This window comes from Mus caroli, unplaced genomic scaffold (genome assembly GCF_978045245.1).
Source record: "Mus caroli unplaced genomic scaffold, Mus_caroli_1 scaffold_8, whole genome shotgun sequence".
Lineage (NCBI taxonomy): Eukaryota > Metazoa > Chordata > Mammalia > Rodentia > Muridae > Mus > Mus caroli.
The window spans coordinates 48,142,504-48,164,369 of NW_028227263.1; the positions used below are offsets into that span (position 1 = coordinate 48,142,504).

Here is a 21,866-nt window from a genome sequence, read left to right on the forward strand (position 1 = left end):
CCGGGCTCCCCTCGCCCCTTTCCCTAACTCCTCTGGCTGATAACAACCTCTCCCACTTCTCCGGATTCCCACCCAGGGTCCAAGAGCTACAGACCACCCCCGCACCATCAGGATGGGTCATTTGCGCCTGCCCCGGGAGCGGTGGGTGGGACTGGGCAGGGGGCGGGACGGCCCAGAGGCTCGGTGGGCGGGGCCTGCCTCTGGGCAGGTTCAGTGACGGCTCTAGCTCCGCCCCTGCCCTTTGGGTAAGGGAGGAGGGAGCGGGAGAGCGCGCGTTGCCTGAGCCGGCCCGAGAGCGGCCGAGCAGGGTGTGTGGGGCGTCAGCGCGATGGCTCCGGCTGTGGACCGCAAAGGCTACTGGGGCCCCACGACCTCCACATTGGACTGGTGTGAGGAGAACTATGTGGTGACCTTGTTCGTCGCTGAGTTCTGTGAGTGGAGCCTGAGGCGGGGAGCGAGGGCGCGCGCTGAGGGGAGACGTGTGGGAGAACGCGGAGGGCGAACCTGGCGGCGAGGGTAGGCTCCAGGCCGGGCCCGCGAGCGGCAGCTAGGCGTGCGCGGCCGTGGGACGCCGGGGAGCCGACGTGGCCGCCAGTGGTGCCTGGACTGGCTCCTGGGGGCCTTCAGGTTGGGGACGAAAGGGACGTACGAGCCGCGCCTGGACCTCGGATGAGAGCGTGAGGCGTGCCGCTGGGTATAGGAGTTCTTACCTGAGCGCGGCCGCTGCCAGGCCGGCCACTGCCCGCCCTGAAGTCGCTCGGGGCTGAGGAGGTCTCTGCCCGGAGGGCCCGAATGCTGCTACCCGGCCTCAGCCAGCCGGGCACAGAGAAAGGGGCGCTCACTGGCTTCATCCTCCCTCAATCCGGGAAAACTCTTCAGGGGCCTTCCCTTCATCTGTCCGTTCTCGGCAGACCACTCACTTCCAGGAGACAGTTACCGTTTCTCAATCCCGGAGCCTCCCACCCCCATTCTCACTCCTATTGCCATCCCTACCCGGTGCCTTCTACTAGAGATCACTGTTCATCTTGCCCCAGAGGTGGCAGCCAGAGCACCTAGTCACTACCTTCCGCAGCTGCTCCCCCAAGAGACTACCTCTCCCTGCTTCCCCACTGCATCTAGCTTATCAGACTTTCTAGGGGCTAGTGGTCATCTGGGGACACTTATTTCTATGAAAGCACTTTTAGAGTTCACGATTTGCTGCTGCTGGAGACCAGCATTACTAGCCAGATTAGGGTTTTCTCGGTGTGTGTGTGTGTGTGTGTGTGTGTGTGTGTGGGTGGGTGGGTGTTTTCTACATGATTATTCCAACCAGGCAAGAAAGAAATCAGCCACTTCTTCCATCCGCTTTGGTTAGCTTTTGAGAACACGTTCTTTTTTGGTTTCTGGCAAGGAACAGAGAATAGTCTTTGGTTGCTACTGCCTCCTTTTGAATGGATCCACTTTATTAGGCCGTGAGGCAAAACTCTTAGCTAACGTTCTGTTCTTAAGTTCTTCTGGAGGACGAGTTTCAGGTCAGATGAGAAAGTCTTGTAGTTTTTCAGGACGTTAGTCCCATGCCCTTGAGGCCATGATTTAGACTGAGCGTCAGAACCACTAGTTTAAATAAATAGTTTTTATACAGTAAAGGAGAAAATGGGCAAAGGGGATCATTTATAGGGTAATTACTTGGCAACCCAAACATTGGCAAAAGAAGCACTTTGTTAGTTTTTAGACAGCTTTGGCAAGAATACCAGAGGCTCATGACTGCCAGGGAGACTTAAAATCATGTTCTTTAAGCTGAAAGTATGTAGCTTGTTATTTTTTTTTCTCTTGGGGTCTTCAAATATTGGATGGGCTTGGAGTTCATTCACTTTCTCTAGATTGTAGAATTAGGTGCAGTGGATAGAATAAAATAACTGCAAGGGGAAAGATTTTTGTTTCATAAGACAAAACTTTCTAAGCAATGATACTGGCATGGAACAAGTTGGCATGGGAGTAAGAACAAGAGCCATTTGTCATTGAAAGTGCTAAATAGGCATCACTCACTTAAGTCATTTATTTTAGGAAGGGATCGTGTAGTAAAGGTATTAGCCTTTTGCAGTTTTATTAATCTACATTAGTAATAAAAACTTTTGGTTTAGAACCAGGGTTTTAGATTAGAATCAAAAGAGAAAACTGGCAGTTGAGTCATGTGAGAACAGTTGAACTGTGAGAGAGGAAGATACTAGTGTTTTGGCAAATAGCTCTGAGAAATGGGAAATGGTTTACTTCTTCATGTCCTCAGAAAAGGAAACTGAGTAGACTGTAGGAAGGTTTAGACATAGCAATCAAAGGGGTTGCATGAAGAGAGTAAATGGATGTGTTGGCAACCCTTTGTGTACTACCTTGGGAGAAGATGACCCGAAGGAAGTTGAGACAGATTGTTTGAGCATATAACGTAGTGGTAGATATCGTTATTTGGAGTGTGAGGATTTAGCCTTTGAATATAGTATGCAGATTTAAAAGGCTGAGTGTGTTGGCACATGCCTACAATTCCAGCACTTAGTGGTAGAAGCAGGAAAATGAGGAGTTCTAGAGCAGGCTCTGCTCTATGAAACACTTTCTCAAAACAAAATAAGCAAGCAAGCAAAGGGTGATTAATAATACCGTGTATTTCCGACAAGTGTAGTTCTATCATGTTTACATTAATGAGTTTTAGTGATAGTATTATCAAGGATAGCAAAAGTAATTATCTAAGAACTCACTGTGTACCATAGTTTGATATGTTTATATCTCTTTTGAGTTTGCAGTAATTCTACGAAGAAGGTATTATTATTCCCATTTCACAGACTAAGAACTTGAAATGTTTGTTAATTTTTAATTTTTAACTTGTTCTGTTTTGAGAAAGGTTTCTAGCCCAGATGCTCTAGGGGTTCAATGTATAGGCTGGGCTGACCACAAACTTTTGATACTCTTCCTGTCTTAGCATCCCAAGGCTGATACCACAAGAGTGAGACTCAATCCCTGGAAAGAGTATATATTTCTTTTATTTTTGGTTGTAAGCCTAGCCTTCAATGGCTCAACCATCTCTCTAGCCCAGGAGCATATGAAGCTATTTATTTAAGCTTGCAGTAAGTTGTATTGAAAGAGTATTCAGGTTGAGATTGCACTCTAAATCTATTATGCACATTTGATTCTCCATCAGTTATTTTTTTGGCCTTGCATTCAAGGGAGAACAGACGTGAAATTCTATATTATCACAAAAGATAAACTGGTCTACCATTCAAGTTATTCAGCCATCTTTTGCCATTCAGTGTGTGTATTTTGGGTCATAATTGAGCTTGGGGAGCTATAGATGTGGCAGGGGTAACTCTCAGTCCTAAAAGTCTTTTAAATATCAGCCTATATCGATTAGAACTTTTTATTTGAAAAGATTGTAAGGACCAGTGGAAAGGGTAGAGATTCTTTAGCTAAGAGATAACAAGCCCCTCAATGTGCCTAAAGTTGTAGGGGTAAATGGTTCCTGTTTTATATGAGACTATCCAAATAACAATGCAAACTAAGTTGCAGAAGTCAGTTCTTTCCTTCCACCATGTGGGTTCCAGGGACCAAACTTAGTTTATCAGGCTTGGTGGCCCTAAAGCAATCTTATAATCAATAGTTGAAAAGTTATAGTTGTTTTGCAAACTTTAAAAGCTTTTGTCAAACAGGACTGGCAAGATGGCTCACTTACCTACTGCCAACCAAACATACAAGGTGGGAGAGAACTGACTCTCACAAGTGGTCCTCTGACCTCTCCACTTGTTCCTCTGCTACCACATACACAAGAATGTTTTATTTCTTTGTAAAATAACTTATCAAATGTAGTTTAAACAGTGCTCGCCTTCTCATCATGTAATGTGGAATGAATGTATTTCTTGTGCATTGACAAATCCTTTCTGAGTTTGGATAATCTTTTATTTAGAGTTTTATTCTTTGCACTTTCTGGATTATGAAAATATTTCCAAGACTTCCTTTAGTTAGAATTGACTTAGTTTTTTTTTTTTAAACAAATTTTTTATTAGATATTTTTTTTCATTTACAATTCAAATGCTGTCCCAAAAGTCCCTTATACCCTCCCCCCAACCTGCTCTCCAACCCACCCACTCCCGCTTCCTGGCCCTGGTATTCCCCTGTATTGGGGCATATAATCTTTGCAAGATCAAGGGCCTCTCCGAATTGACTTTGTTTTGTTTGCTGTTGGTCAGTATCATTCTTCTGAGTTATCTTTACTGTTTTCCCCCACAACTGTTGTGTTCTTTTTTTGGTAAGTTTGCCTTAACTAAGTTCCTTAGGCAGTATAGCTTTAGCCTCTTAAATGATAGCAGCATCAATATTTCCATGGTTTCTCTTGTATCTCTGATTACATTTGTTTGGAATTTCTATCAATTGAAGTTTGTTGTTTGCTCTTTCCTCACTGTTGGCTAGTTATTCAGTGACTTTGAAAGTAATCAACTTTGAAAGAATTGACTTAGTTGGTTACACACAAAAAATATTTATGTAGTTATATGTAGGTTGAAGATCTAGCAGTAAAGATTGTAATATATTTAGTTGGATTGGTTTTATTTACCTAAATTCTGTCAAACTAAAATATGTACATATTGGAGCTCTACTTGCTACATGAAGAGTGTCTGTGTATTAATAATTCTCAAACATTCCTATTAAGAGGGTGATGCAACCCTATTTTAAAAAGAGAAATTAGGTCTGAAAGAAGTTACCGCCTTAATCTACCACATTACAGAAAGTGGCATTTTAAGTACTAGGCGTTTAATGGAAGAAATATTGCCTAAAGGAAGAGGAGAGTTCTAAGCTTTTTATTGACTTAGAGAAGAAATTACTCAATCAAAAATTATTTAGGGATCTGGGTGTGGTGGCTCATGTTTATAATTCCAGGACTTGGGAGGTAGAGACAGGTGAGTCAGAAGTACAAGACTAGTCTTAGTTAGTTTGAAGCCACCCTAGGCATTGTGAAACCCTGCCTTTAATTTTTTTCAGGATTTTTCATTTAGTAAATATATATTGAACTCTTTAGTCATTGACTCAGACTGTAAAACTCTTATGTATAGGCAGCTCTCTGTCCATATAGTTGGAAAGGCCAGTAGGTACTTCCCCCTCAAGACTAGAGGTTGAACCTAGAAATGGATGCATGCTGAGCTGTATCTATGTACTTATACTTAAATGTCTACATTTCTATGTGTCTATCTGACCCTCTATATGTGTGTATGTGTGTGTGTGTGTATATGTATGTATGTATCTCTATCTATCCATCCATCCATACCACTGATCTAGAGCTTAACTTTCTGTTTTTTATTTTGAGACAGAATCTCACTAATTTGCCCTAGCTAGCCTTGAAGTCACTATGTGTAGTTCAGACAGGCCTTGAACTTATTGCCTTAGCCTTCAGAGTAGCTATGATTGCAGGCCTGAGATACTAGGCCTGTTTACACTGCTCCTTTCAAGTGAAATTCATTTAAAAATGTATTTGATAGAAGAATGTATAAGATTTACATTTTAAAGAAGTTAATTTTCAAAAAGCTAAAGAATATTTTTAAATTCTTAGTTATGACTTTCATTTGTCAGAGGAAGATGATTGGCTACACCTTTACTGATGGAAAGAATGATTGGCACTCATCATCTCCCTTTTGTTCTGGAGTTGGGATGGTTTGAGCTAAGTATTGTATTTCCTAATGGATTTGTTGCCACTCTTCAATCCTGTTTATAGGATTCACACAGAAGGAAGTAGGCAGCCCTCAGTCTCCATGACTGCTATAAGATTCACTTAGGTAGGAGAAAGGTGTTTGTTTGTTTCTTTTTTTTTTTTTTTTTTTTCTTTTTTTGGTTTTTCGAGACAGGGTTTCTCTGTGCAGTCCTGGCTGTCCTGGAACTCACTCTGTAGACCAGGCTGGCCTTGAACTCAGAAATCCACCTGCCTCTGCCTCCCAAGTGCTGGGATTAAAGGCGTGCGCCACCTCTGCCCGGCTAAGGTGTTTGTTTCTTTTCCTATGTAGCTCTGCATGAAAAGCTTTGACTAGATGTCTCTCATAAATATGTCACTAGGGGTATCTGCTTTCTTACTTTTTTTTTTCCTTTTCTTTTCTCAGGCTTCTTCCATTTTTCTTGAAATAAGTTGAGTAATCATTCATTAGGAGTCTTTTAGTCCTGAGTATTTGTGGACTGGCAGATGTGACATTCCTGACACCTTAAAGAAGATAATTCTTTTGTTAAATTTCTTATTTATTTATTTATTTATTTATTTATTTATTTATTTATTGTGTATGTGTGCATATGCATGTGGCCATCAAAGGACACTTTGCAAGAGTCAATTCTGTTTTCTACCACCTGAGACTTGGGGATTAACTTAGGTCCTCTCACTTGATGGCAGGTACCTTTACCCATTGAGCCACTTTGCATGTCCTAAGAGAATTCTTTACCTAAGGAAAAGCAGATAAGCAGTACTTTATCCAACTTACAGTTCAAAAGCACCATAAGTAAGCTGAAGAAGGAAGGACCAAAAAAGATTTAAATTTAGTATATCCAACTCAGAGACTGCAAGTAAATGGTTTTGGGTGTTGAGGTGAATTTATTTTTGGGTACATTGGAACAGAGTGAAATGATACTTAGCCTAAAACCTGAAACAGGTTTATAAAGCTTTGTAGATGAGCCTAACTTTGACACTACAGCACACCAGCATTGCATTGTCATCTACAGTTTATTTTTGAGAAACACACGGTTGAGTTAAAAAAAAAAATAGCACAAAACCAAAAACCACTGTCAATGTTTTCAGCAAGTTTACAATTTTGTGGTGGGTTACAAACATGTTTAGAACTCAACAAAATGAGAGAACCAGAGAGATAGCAAGAACCATTATGGTCATGAAAATCTTGAGAGTTTTACTGTGGAGAAAGCAACAGGATAAAAGAAAGGCCAGTACACTGAGTCTAGAACTTTGCTCAAGTTTAGGCTTGTGACTGTGGGTAAATCACTTATTTTCTATATCATTTTATTTTCTATAACATGTTCTTTATGAACCAGGACTTCAGGCATGTGAGATAAGCACTTTACTATTTATTTATTTATTGTTTTTTCGAGACAAAAGTTTCACTGTATAGCCCTGGCTGTCCTGGACTCACTCTGTAGACCAGGCTGGCCTCGAACTCAGAAATCCTCCTGCCTCTGCCTCCCAAGTGCTGGGATTAAAGGCGTGCGCCACCACTGCCTGGCAGCAATTTATATCTTATTTTTTTTATCTGGTTTATTTTTATTTTATGTGTATTGATGTCTTGCCCTCACATATGTCAGTGTACCTCTTGTATATTTAATGTGCAACAAGGCCAGAGGACAACATCTGCAACTAGAGTTATAGACAGTTGTAAGCCTCAGTGTAAGTGCTGGGAGTTGAACTTGGGTCTTCTGAAAGAGCAGCCAATAGTACCCTTAACCATTTCTCAAGCCTCTTAACTTAATGTTTGGTGTGTGTGTGTGTGAGAGAGAGAGAGACAGAGAGAGAGAGACAGAGAGAGAGAGAGACAGACAGACAGAGAGAGAGAGACAGAGACAGAGACAGAGAGAGAATTTCAAACATACAACAAACTTGGAAGAATACTGCAGTGGATGTCCATTTACCCAATGCCTATGCTTTAACATTTTATTGTACCTGTTTTATAACATATCCATTCATTTACTGATTCTTCTCTCTGCTTATCATTTTATTTTTTGACACATTTCAAAGTATACACTTCAAAGTATTTGAAGTTATTTCAACTATACACTTCCCCTAAAAACTTCCACAGTTGCCTCATTATATAAAGTTCAACTTTTTAATGTGTTTTTATTTTTGTATAAAGTCCTCATTCAATGGAATGCATAAATACTAAACTTGTATTTGCTGAGAAATAAGTACACCTGTGTAACAGAACCCCTGTCAAGATATGCAGCTTTGGGTTGGGGGATGTAGGTCTGTAGTACAGTGGATGCTTAGCATCCTAGAAGCCTTATATTTTTTCCAGCAAGTGTTGGGGCAGGGGAGAGGAAGAGAAAGAGAAAGATAAGGAGCTTTGCTTGCCATGAACCTCACGCCCCTTCTGTGTTATAGTCACCTCCTCCTCTTTCCTCTCCAGTGCAGCCATTGTTCTGATTTTTCCCCCTCCCACAAGGAAGATTTGCCTGTTCTGGAACTACATGTAAGAAGAATGAATCATGTAGTATTTACTGTTTGATGTAGATTTCTTTTGTTCAATAGAATGTTTTTGAAATTCCTCTATGTTGCTATGTATTGGTAGTTTACTATAAGTGAGATACAAACCCATTTTCCTGCTTGGGTGGCCACCTGTTTCTGGATTCTGATAATTATTAATAGAACTGCTATGAACATTCTTTTTTTTTTTTTTTTTTAAATTTTTTTTTTTTTTTTTTTTTTTTTTGGTTTTTCGAGACAGGGTTTCTCTGTGTAGCCCTGGCTGTCCTGGAACTCACTTTGTAGACCAGGCTGGCCTCGAACTCAGAAATCCGCCTGCCTCTGCCTCCCGAGTGCTGGGATTAAAGGCGTGCGCCACCACGCCCGGCTACTATGAACATTCTTGAACAAGTTTTTTTTTTTGTGGACATAGATTTTTTTGTTATTTTGTTATTGTTTACTTTTTTCACATGGTCTTGCTATGTATCCATGGCTGAACTTCTGTTTAGCCCTCACTGACTTAAAATTGTGACAGTCTTCCTTCCTTAGCCTTCTAGGTGCTGGGGTACAGCTGTGTCACCACACCTGCCTAATAGATGCTTCTTTTTATTTTTTCATAGGTAAATCCTTTTAATTGGAATATTTAGGACATAAAGTAAATATATATTTTTCTTGCATTAGAAACTACCAGACTTTCTTTTTAAGATAGCATCTGGCTATGTAGCCCAGGCTGGCCTTCCTGACTACTGGAAATACAGGCATGTGCCACCATGCCTGATTTACACATACATCATCTGGTCCACAGCGTTGTCAGTGCTTTGCTTCATTTAATTTCATTTTAATTATTCTAGTGAGCATATACTCACATATGTTATCTGGTTTATTTATTCTTAGGTATTCAATCTTTTCCACTTGTTCACACTACTCTTTTCAGAATTGGTATTCACATATATGTTATATATCTGTGTCTCTTTCATTGTTCATATTGTTCTATGAGAGATAATAATTATCTTTTGAAAATTTGAAGTTTGGTTTGTTTATTTGGCAATAAGTAACTGAAAATAGTGTTTGAAGTTTAGTTTTGGGTAATTTTCTTATTGTGTAAACTTGGTATGCCAAATTATACCATGACTTTTAAGTCTTAGAAGCTGAGACTAAAAAATAAGAACAAAGTTTAGTACTTCCATAAGCTGTTTTATCTTCCTAGAATTTTACAAGCATCCTTTTAGTGATCTCTATAATATATGCATAATAATCAAAAGAGCTATTTCACCCACTGAAAGTGTGTAAGTAGCTTAAAGTTGAAATAATTTATTTGGGGAGCTGGGAACAATTGTTGACTCATCCTAGAGGTGAACTGTTAGCTCTTAGATATGTTCTCTAATTTCTCACAACAGACTGCTTTTAACAGTGGTGACTGAGTAGATTAGAAGAGCAAAGAAGAACTCCAGAATCAGAAATAGTAAAATTGTGGTATTATCACTGACTCTATACACATTGATGAGCTTGAATTATTAACTCTTTACCTCTAGGACATGTCATCTCTTTCCTCTGGTATAACTAAGACCTGAAGTCTGCTTTCTTTGATGCTAGTGTAATCACCTAGCTTTTTCAAAGTTTATGTTGGCATTGCTCTTCTCTCCCACCTTTTAATTTTTCATCTATCTGTAAATTTATACATGTAAAGCACTTTTTCTATAGGATTTATAATTGACTCTTTATATTCATTTTTTGTTAGTTTAACAATTTCTTCTTATTTTAATTTTTGGTTTTTGACATAAACATCTTTCTTTATAGTCCAGGATGGCTTTGAACTCAGGATGCTCTTGTCTCAGCCTTCTGTATACTGGGATTATAAGCATGAGCCCCCACACCTGGTTTAAATCTGTCTTTTCATTGGCATACATTGTCTGTTTATAGGTAATGTTAGTATGATTTGGTTATTATCTTTTTTTACTGTCTTCTGCATTTATCCTTTGCCTTTTCTCATTATTTTCCTGTTGTCTTTTGAATTAATTTAGCTATGTGTTTATTTATCTGGTATTTTAGCTGGTCTAGTAGCTGCTCTGTTATCTCTCTCTACTATTGCTTTAGAGGTTGCTCTCACAGGCATGTTCAACCCTTTGCCATTATTAGATGTGCCATCCAAAAAGTTTACACTAATAAGTTACAAAACAAAACAACAACAACAAACCGATACAAAACAAATGAACAAAGACAATCTTTGTAAGGGACTTGTAAAATGGCTCAGGTACAAGTGCTTCCTGCACAAGCCCGGCTACCTCAGTTCACTCTCCTAGACCTACGTAAATGTGGGAAGAGAGATCTGACTCCAGAGTTGTCCTCTGGCCTCCACACATGTGTTATGGGCATTCACACACCCTCCCTCCCTCCCTCCCTCCCTCCCTCCCTCCCTCCCTCCCTCCCTCCCTCCCTCCGTCTCTTTTCTTTATAAATTTCATATAGATGTGAATAGGTAGCTCCTTAAGGATATTAGATAATCCCAGACCTACAGACCTAGTGCTCATTCATGAAACGATCCAAGGCCTCAGTCTTATTCTAGTATGAACATTGCATCTCACCCTTCTGTGGTACCCAAACAGGCAACTCATGCCCTTCCCCTTGCTCTCTTGGGGCAATTTTAACCTGGTTACCATATTGGTTTTTAATTTCCTTTGATGTCACATTCCTCAGAAGTATCTTGAGTTTTAATATTGTTTAAGAATATATTCATTAAGCCAAGTGATAGCACATACCTTTAATTCCAGCATTGGGGAGGCAGGAGCAGGCAGACTGGCCTCTGAATTTGAAGCCAGCCTGGTCTACATAAGTCATTAGCCAGGGCTATATAGACTACTTTAACCAGGTCTATATAGCAATACCTTGTCTTGGGAACAAAAACAAAACAAAGAATATATTTATTGAAAATTTCCAACATGTTTGCATATTTGTAGTGCAAAGATTTTTGGGCTGTCATCCAAATATTGCTGATAGCTATTTTCTCTTAACCAAGAATTTATATATTTTAAAACTAGCAGTTTTATTGAATGTAAATAAGTGGATAGATATTTGAGATAAGAAAGCCATTTAGGTAGTAGTTTACTGGGTTTCAGCCATATAGCTTTGTAAGTCTGCTGATTTTTCTAAATTATTCAGAAAAGCATAGTTTTTTTCTTTTCTTCTTTCTGTCTTTTTTTCCAAACATGCTCTGAGCTTCCCCAACATTTTGGGCTTCTTTACTCTATAAAGCTATCCTTTCTGTCATGTGTTTGACATGCCAACTTAAACTGCATGGCTTTATTTTCCTTCTCACCTTCAATCTTTTCCTCCAGACAGCTTCTGAGATTTACAGGTTGCCTACTCCGAGGGCTTTTCCTTTAAACCCTAATGAAATTATTCCTGAGCTTAAAAACTAACCATTAAGCAGTATTGGCATAATAGGAGTGTAGTGTTGAGAGGTATGACATAGGAACACTTCATAATCTGCCTTTGCTTCCTTCTAATGTGATCTCAGTTCTGTAAACACTTGTACTCTATGTGATGCTGCTGTTACTTTCTTAAACAGAGCACAGCTTCATTGTTTTGTGTACTTGTTTAAATGGTTCTTTCTATTGGTATCTCCTGCCTTATCCTGCCACTCCCTCCCCTCTACTTGATTAATTCAGACTTATTTTGAATTTTTTTTTTTTTTTTGGTTTTTCGAGACAGGGTTTCTCTGTGTAGTCGTGGCTGTCCTGGAACTCACTCTGTAGCCCAGGCTGGCCTCGAACTCAGAAATCCGCCTGCCTCTGCCTCCCGAGTGCTGGGATTAAAGGCGTGCGCCACCACGCCCGGCTTGAATTTTTTTTTAAATTTAAAATTATTTTAGGTTTTGAAAAATCTTTCCATTTGGGTTTGGAGAGATGGCTGAGTGGTTAAGAGCACTGACTGCTCTTCCAGAGATCCTGAGTTCAATTCCCAGCAACCACGTGGTGGCTCATGACCATCTATAAAGGGATCTGATGCCCTCTTCTGGCATGCACGTGTACATGCAGCAGAGCATTCACATACATAAAAATAATTAAGATTTTATTATAAGGGAGCACCCTCTTAGAGGCCAAGGGTAAGGGGGTGGGGGGTTCATGGAGGGGGAACAGGGAAGAGAGATAGCATTTGAAATGTAAATAAATAAAATAAATAATGAATAAATAAGTAAAAAACAAAACACTGAAACCATCTGATGGAGATCTTTTTTGGTGATAAGATTAAACAAGTTTTCACTTCTAGAGAATTAAATAACTCCAAGTTTGTCTCAGTGTTGGTAATAATCTTTTTCTTTTGTGCTTGTTTTTTGTTGTTAGCTTTTATTTCTTTAAGCATTATAAAATGCTCACTTATATTTTACATTTTTTTCATCTTTTTTTAAAATTCTTCACTTACCTTTTTGTTGATACCCCCTTTTCCAAATATATTTTTTACGTGTGTGTGTGTGTGTGTGTGTGTGTGTGTGTGAGAGAGAGAGTTTGAATGTATACCACATGACTGCTGGTGCTGGTGAAGACCAGGAAGTGTTGGATCCTCTGGAGCTGGAGTTACAGGCAGTGTTGAGCTACCCACTGTGGGTGCTGGGAATCAAAATGAGGTCTTCTGGAAGAGCAGCCTGTGTTCTTAACAGTTGAGCCATCACTCCAGCCCCTGTTTGGTTGATTCTTTTGTTTAGTTTATGTATGTTGCTCTGCAGTATTATAGATTTTTTTCTCCCACTTATACACTGAGGTGTAAACTTAAAAAATGTAAAAACGATAAACAGAAAAAGGGGGAATGATTTGTTTGCTTTTTAAAAATAGATTAATTTTGTTTTGTGTGTGAGTGTTTTGCCTGCATGTATGTCTGTGTACCACTGTGTGCTTGATGCCCATGGAGGTCAAAGAAGGCATCAGATCCCCTGCAATTGGAGTTACGAATTGTTGTAAACCACCATGTAGGTGCTGGGAACCAAATCTGAGTCTTCTTCAAGAGCAACAAGTACTCTTAGCCTCTGTACCATTTCTCCAGCTTCAATAAATGATTCTTTATAGCAGTGAAGAATTCTTTAACAGTATAATTTTTTAAAATTATAAAGCATATAAGTAAATACATTTTAGAAGTATAGGTAAGCTCAGGTTTATATATACATATAGTTTGCTTGCCCTTAACAATTATTAGTACAGAGTAACACTTGCTATCTTGAATCTTCTGTATTTCATTTCCTTTGTTTTTCATCTGGTGGGATAGGAAGAACATAATTTGTCTTTGACATGAGGTGAAGTCCACATATTTCATTCTAATAGCTATACCACACAGAGCAATTTATATACTTTCTATGGGGATCAAGTTCTCTGGTAAGTAAAATAAGGATAATAACACCCAACCTACAGATGGCATTTTATATCTAATGATGTCATATAAGTCAGTTACTGTTGTGATTCCAAAAATATAAAAGATTGTTTCTGTTTCTTTTGTTTTAAAAAAATTCTATTTATTTCAAGCAAAATGTGAAAATCAGTATTTAGATCGTAACTTAATGGGATGGACATAGAAATATTTATTATGTGTGTTTGATACTGTTGCTGTACTTGGGTCACAGAAAAACCTCTGTTTGGTGCCATGTCTCACTCAACTTGGCCGATCCATTCTGTTGTCTGTGATTTTCTGTCAAGCAGTTGTCCCAGACCTTAAGCTGACACTTGGGCAATGAATGAATACCTTAGGGGGAAAATGTCTTTTTCCAGTGAAAGTTGGTCCAGAAATTTTGATAGAAGTAGGTTAGTTTATTTGAGAAATTTGAGAATTAAAAAAACAAAACAAAACTTACATGTATTATTTTTCAGTTTTTTTCTCTAGTACTGAGGAATCAGATTTAAATTAAACACCTTTTAAGGACTTAGTTAAGTAAATTCATAATCCTATATTTTTACTTAGTACTCTTTTAAAATTAATACTTAGCTGCTTATACTGTTGAAGACTAAAACTTTGCTACACATAAACAACCAGTTACACATTTTCAAAGGAATTTCACAGCTTATTTTCTGTATAACTATATCTAAATATAATTTTTTGGTTTTGTTATTCATATTTACAAGGAAGCTGACTAAAAGAATTTCATTTGTTACATAACTTGAAAAATGTTTGAAATATATTGACTATTAGTAGAATGGTAATTATAATTAATTGAATACATTTATAATGAAAGTTTGTAGTCATCAATTATGAAGAGAATCCAATCTTTACTAAAATATTTAACTTTATTTTAAAATTCTAAATTAATAGGTTTTCTAAATAAAGTAAGTAAAGGCTTACTGAGTTTATTTTTTTTTTATTTTCTAGATTAACAACTATACACACATACACAAAATCCAGAATGATATAAGAAAAAATAGTTTATAAAATGGAATTAGAAAAGATATCTTAAGATTAAAAAATATGTGTATATGTGTATGAATTTGTTTGTACACATGAATGCAGTGCTTGCCAGAGACTAGAAGAGAGCATTGTGTGCCCTGGAGCTGGAGTTACAGGTGGTTGTTAGACACTTGGCATGGTATTAGAAACCAAATTCAGGTCCTCTGCAAGAGCAGTACAGTTTCTTAACAACCACTGAGCCCTAAGAATAGAGATTTTATAATCAATATCTTTGTATGTGAATCCTGACTTTTCCTTGATGTTCTTTTGTTTGTTTTTTGAGACAGGGTTTCTTTGTGTAGCTCTGGCCATCCTGGATCTTGGTCTGTATACTAGGCTGACTAGTCTTGAATTCAATGCTTCTGCCTCTTAAGTGTTGGGATTAAAGGCATGCGTCACCTTACCTGACTGAGATATTTTATATAAGACAAGTTGTGCTGGGCCTGGAGCGAATAGGGGCCAAAGCAAGTTGGGGCCGGAGCGAGCAGCAAGCGGGGCCAGAGCAAGAGGGAGAAAGGGAAGGGGGAAAAGAAAAAAAAAAAAGAAAAGTTGCTTAATTTTTCTTTAGCTGTCTGTAGCTGTCATACTGGGTTATCAATTATCATACTGGTTTAGATAAATAATGACTTCCATAGATGCTAAAGTAGCATATAAATGTTGGTCAGTGGTCCACAACTTTACTATAAATTTAGAATATGGTTTTGTACTCTGGAGGCAGAGGCAGAGGCAGGTAGATATTTGTGAAGTTGCAGACTAGCCCCTGATCTACATAATGAGACCCTGTGTAAAAAAAGTCTTCACTGTCTTTGAAATTCAAATTATCTTCCTTTTTGCTTAGGAACTGAAAGTTATTTATTTTCTTCTAAAAAATGTCTGTTTTACTAAAAACATTACTCAGTGCAATGCCTAAACCCTGTGCTCATAAATTATAGAGTGAAGGGATGAAGAAAGATAGTCTCTTAGCACCATTATATATTGTCATTAAAAGCTACCTTTTAATTCATAAATATACATAGACTCATTATCATAGAATGTGTTACCTTAAACCCACAAGAGTTATAGTGGCGATATCATGTATGTAATTATTTCAGATTTGGAAGCAGTATAGTACAATTAATAAACACAGTCTTAGAATGGAATCTACGCCTGCATTTTCATTAGCTGAATAACCATAGACAAGTCATTTTTTTCTTTTGATCTTCAGTGTCTTTACTAAATGAGTACTCTCATACATTTATCCACTTAGAGAATTGCTTCGGAAAGAGAGTATCAGTGGCAGTGAATATATTTATTATAAATGAGGAAACAGCATAAGATGTAGACACTTTTTGTCTTATAAGAATATAAGCTGGTTACATGACCTACTTTTACATTTGTGAAAATTATAGAAAATATTATTGTAAAGATTTCACAGAGTTGGGTATCTGAAAGTACTCATTCATCTTCATAAACCATAGTCACCATAGAGTTTTATTTAAAGGAGCATGAGAGGGCATAGCAAAAGAAAGGTCAGGAGACAGTGAAGCTGTGAAAGATACCAAAGGCTCCTAATTGTGCACAGGTTTGCTTATCTCTGTATAACCCAGTGGGATTTGGGTTATACATTTAGATTGTAGGGGAACTCAAGGTTGAAATTCTCAGTGGGTACTCAGTATTGTGTTGCTACTCATATAGTATGTAATGATTTTTTTTTAAATATGCCCTAGTATTTTCAATACTTTACTCTTACATATTCAAAACTATATTTGAATAACCTAGTATAAGGTATGAAAAAGAGATTGAGCTTAATTTTTCTCAAGATGATTTTAGTCCAATTACCTTTTACCATTTGCTAAATGCTTCTTCCAACAATTTGGAAAGAAAAACAAAAAGAAAGCCAACATTATTATATACTACACTCCAAATGTACTAGGGTAAGTATCTTGGGTTTTCCAATCTGTCTTATTGAACTCTGTTATTTCGGCATCATATTATTTTGATGATATATGTGTATTCACATGCACTCACATGTATATGCATTTGTGTTGTGCTCAAACTTAGGACTTTATGTGTGCCATACAAGTGGTCTACCATTGAGCAATGTCTGCTGTCCTGTTTTAATTATTTTCAAGATTTATTTATTTATTTTATGTATATGAGTACATTGTAGCTGTACAGATGGTTGTGAACCTTCATATGGTTGTTGGGAATTGAATTTTTAGGGCTTCTGCCCACTCCAGTCAGTCCTACTTGTTCAGGTAAACTCCGCTTGCTCAGTCCCTGCTTGCTCTGGCCCAAAGATTTATTTATTATTATACATAAGTATACTGTAGCTGTCTTCAGACGCACCAGAAGGGGGTGTCAGATCTCATTCATGGTGGTTGTGCGTGTGGTTGCTGGGATTTGAACTCAGGACCTTCGGAAGAGCAGTCAGTGCTCTTACCCACTGAGCCATCTTGCCAGCCCTGTTTTAATTTTTATATATAACTTCCTAATTGCTTCATCTTTGGTTCTACTCTCTATATCCACACTCAGATTCTCTGTCACCAGCAAAAAAATACACTGCAGAACTGCAGATAGTTAAAAAAAAAACTTTGTATTTTTATTTAGGGTCAGCAGTGGAAAACATAATTTTATTAGACTTTTTGGAACCAGGAAGGGAAAATGAGAAAGTTATGGTTTAAAAACGTTTTATGCCCTCTAAAATTCATGTTGAAATTTAATTTTCAATGTAGCATCATTGTGACATGAGACTTTTTAGAAGTAATTAGGTCATGAGAGCTCCACACACTGATCATTTTCTTAAGAGTGAGCCTGACATATCTCTTATTTTTTTTAATTAGGTATTTTCCTCATTTACATTTCCAATGCTATCCAAAAAGTCCCCAGTACACTCCCCCCCCACTCCCCTACCCACCCACTCCCACTTCTTGGCCTTGGCATTCCCCTGTACTGGGGCATATAAAGTTTGCAAGTCCAATGGGCCTCTCTTTCCAGTGATGGCCGACTAGGCCATCTTTTGATACATGTGCAGCTAGAGTCAAGAGCTCTGGGGTACTGGTTAGTTCATAATGTTATTCCACCTATAGGGTTGCAGGTCCCTTTAGCTCCTTGGGTACTTTCTCTAGCTCCTCCATTGGGGTCCCTGTGATCCATCCAATAGCTGACTGTGAGCATCCACTTCTGTGTTTGCTAGGCCCCGGCATTGTCTCACAAGAGACAGCTATATCTGGGTCCTTTCAGCAAAATCTTGCTAGTGTATGCAATGGTGTCAGCGTTTGGAAGCTGATTATGGGATGGATCCCTAGATATGGCAGTCTTTAGATGGTCCATCCTTTCGTCACAGCTCCAAACTTTATCTCTGTAACTCTTTCCATGGGTGTTTTGTTCCCAATTCTAAGAAGGTGCACAGTGTCCACACTTTGGTCTTCGTTCTTGAGTTTCATGCGTTTAACAAATTGTATCTTATATCTTGGGTATCCTAAGTTTTTGGGCTAATATCCACTTATCAGTGAGTACATATTGTGTGACTTCCTTTGTGATTGGGTTACCTCACTCAGGATGATGCCCTCCAGGTCCATCCATTTGCCTAGGAAATATCCCTTATTTTTGTGAGTGTCACTTTCCTTCACCTGCCAGGTTATGATGCAACATGAAGCCCTGTCAATCCTGAATTTCTCTGCCTCCTGAACATTGAGGTAAATAAGTTCTCCAGTCGCTAGTGTTTTGTTATTACAACAAAACATGTGTTAAAACAGAAAGAAAAGTGGAATAGGGCTAAGGAAAGGGACATTTTTCAGGACATTAGTTTGGGATGGCTTTTATTCTTTCTGTATAAATGTAGGAAAGCCAGTTGGTATGGGGTCTCTATCCTCTCATTTGTAACACAGAGAAGTTACTAGGTTAATTCTCCTTACATTTTTCTGTGAAGCACTTATATGTAGAGAAAAGTGAAAACAAGTGCCCGTGTCTGACATTGTAGCTACACAGCCTGCCACAGGTGAGAGTTAAAAAAAATACTCACAAAAGGGTTTTTTTTTTTGTTTTTTGCCTTGTTGATTATACCATTGACCATTGTAGTAAAAATCGGAAACAAGCTTAATGTTGATTACTGGAAAATTGTGTAAATAAAATATGATGTAGCCTTATACTAAAGTACTGTATAATCAATAAAATGAAATAAAATTATAAATATTGAAAACATGATCAGGGCTTTGGTTCATGTTCATCTTTATAATTGCCCTTTTTTCCTATCAGTGAACAACTGAGATGGGGAAACCCTAGAGTTGTATAGTATAAAAAGTTCTTGTATCTGGAGCCATTTGTGAACCCTTTGTCTACCACTAATTTTTAATTGTGCTCCTTAAAATTTCTGATAGTTAGTATAAGAAAGAGATTGAAGGAGATTTTGCAAAGAGATAATTGTTTTCAAGTGTTTGAATTCTTGGAACTTTTTTTAATACTTGTAATAACCTATTGGATTCTTTTTTTTTTTTTTTTGGTTTTTCGAGACAGGGTTTCTCTTTATAGCTCTGGCTGTCCTGGAGCTCACTTTGTAGACCAGGCTGGCCTCGAACTCAGAAATCCGCCTGCCTCTGCCTCCCGAGTGCTGGGATTAAAGGCGTGTGCCACCACACCCGGCTTTGGATTCTTATTGTCATTTAAAAGCTCAAGCTTTCAAGTATACTAGGAATTTTCGTGACTTTTTTTTGGTTCTCTATTATGATTAATATATTTATTAAATAATTAATGATATATTAATTAATCTCTATTATAATTAATAATGTCCTGCAAAAGACTTATAGAATCTCCTGCATATAGATCTTCTTTCTACTGTTCCAACTGAATTATTATTTTTTTCAAATGCTAAGGAGTAAACCCATGATGTCCACATGCTAGGCAGGATTCTGTCACTGATCTGTGTCGCCAGTGGAAATCTTTTAGACAGAAGTGCATTATGGGAATTTTACTGAAAGAGACTTTCCCATTCCCAGTCCTGGTCAACACTGAAAGATCTGCCATACTGTGAGAGTGTATTCATTTAGTGCTGTACTGTATCAGGTTCTTCTCAAAGCTTATGCTTTGAGGATCTCTTCCTGCTTTTAAAAATTATTGAGAGGGTTGGTGAAATGGCTCAGTAGGTTAAGGTGCTTGCCTCATGGATCTGATGACCTGAGATGAATCCCTGGAATGTGTAAGGTGAAAAGAAGGAAACAACCAACTTTACCAAGTTCTGACCTCCACATGTGGGCTGTGACATAGGCGGCTTACCACATACTTCATGCTCACGTGCACACATAATAATAATTAAATTTAATAATAAGTGGTATTTCTTTACATTTTTACAAGGCTCTACCATTAGACATAATAAAAGTCAGCTAGGTTCTCCCCCTTTACTTTGCATTTTATAATAATAATGTTTTGGTTCAAGTTTATAAAAATACTAGGCTTTAAACACAGGTAGTTGGAAAAAAAGTATTTTGATAAGTCTTTTTCAATAATTGTGGATGCTCTTTGATACTGTACTAAAACTTGACAAGTTGTAGTCTTATGATTAGTTAAAACATGCTCCCTCAATGACTGTATCATTAATCTTGCTTTACTATGTCACATTAAATTATATCAATTAATCTTTCTTATACTTTGAATGCTCTCTTACCAAATTTGTATGACTTTATAGCATCATGCCTCAGAAAAAAAAGGGTTCACCATTGATATAGTTCTTTAGACTTAAAGTAGTTATTTAATATTTTAAAATCTCATTTGTTAATATAACACTTTGAGGTTGCTAGATAAGCCGGTAAGTATTGGCAAGCTATCCGTCTCACAGTGGTAGTTACAAGATTTTCAATATTAAGTTTTCCTTGAAAGCTAACATGTTGTTATTTGGAAAACAAAACAAAACAAAACAAAACATACAATTGTTTTTTTTTTTTTGAAGGAACTTAAACTTTGCTCCTTTCCAGGAAGATCTTGAATAGTCCTAAGAATAAATAATCATGATTTATCTGTCAGTGTTTTTCAAATTAAAATGGTGCTCATTAAAAAAGCAGCTAGTTAAACTTTCATCTTAAGACAGTCTCACGAGTGCTTTACCTAGAGAACAGCCTTGTAAACTGATGACTATATACTTCGGGATGTAGTAGTTCTTTATATAAAATTTACTTCATGATAATGTCATGGCAAATCATTAAATAAATGTACACTCAAGAGTTGGGAGTACAACTCTTAAAAACAAAACAAAACAAACAAACAAACAAAAACCAAAGAGCTTCAGGTTTACCTGAGCCCCACCTGCCTGTCAGTCATCCCACCTACTTTGTTGATCTGGAACTTCCTGGGAGTCCAAACCCATAGTCTAAACCAGAACTTCAAGTAGGAACTCCCAGTTCCAGCTCATTTACAGTTACTAAGCTTGCTTGCTTCAATCTCTGTTATCATAAGGTGTTTTATGGGGATATTTTTCTGAGTTTACTGCTTTATATAGTATACTTGGTCTAAATATGGATGCCTAAGCTTTAACTACACCACTTTCCTATAAATATTAAAAAGAGATGCTGCATTACTGCAGCTGATTCTAAATCTCACAACAAAGAGTCTTGGATTAGTGTGAGAATTGACCAGGGGAATGTAGAACTGTAGATGCTCTTATAACTTGCAGCCATTCCACATGGGGAGCCAGCTCTTAAGAACTTCTGGGTAGTATCCAATAGAAGATCCCACTAATAGGAACTCATCCTGTGGGTTAGTAAAATAGGTAGATAAAGAAATAGATTCTCGGGGCTGGAGACATGGCTCAGCAGTTAAATGTAATTGCCACTATTGCAGAGGACCAGGGTTTGGTTCCCAGCACCCATGTGGCAGCTCATAATCATGTTTATTGTTTCAGGGGATCTAGCTTCCTCTCCTGGAATCTTTCTGCATTGCATGCATGTGGTGCACAAACACACAAGTAAAACAGTGATACACATAGGCAAACACACATACATATAAAATAAAAATAAATAAATAAATACATTTCAAAAGAAATGTGTTCTAGGTTATGTTTACTATATTATATAAGGCAATTAAGGAATTCTCAAGGAAAATTCCCTTGTTATTGTTTCACTTTTTTGGTAAATTATGTGAATTTTTAAAAAAGATTTATTTATTATTATATCTAAGTACACTGTAGCTGTCTTCAGATGCACCAGAAGAGGACATCAGATCTCATTATGGATGGTTGTGAGCCACCATGTGGTTGCTGGGATTTGAACTCAGGACCTTCAGAAGAGCAGTTGATGCTCTTAACCACTGA

The 21,866-nt window shown here is 37.8% G+C and overlaps 1 protein-coding gene across 1 annotated transcript in view; it reads left to right on the forward strand.

Moving 5' to 3' along the window:
• Positions 1-256: 256 nt before the first annotated feature.
• The window catches only part of Acer3 (alkaline ceramidase 3), an 80,294-nt gene continuing 58,684 nt past the window's right edge, over positions 257-21,866 (forward strand). Inside the window, exon 1 of the mRNA XM_021167164.3 lies at positions 257-431. Coding sequence (XP_021022823.1) covers positions 329-431 — 103 coding nt within the window. The 5' untranslated portion in view covers positions 257-328. The remainder of the gene's footprint in view (positions 432-21,866) is intronic.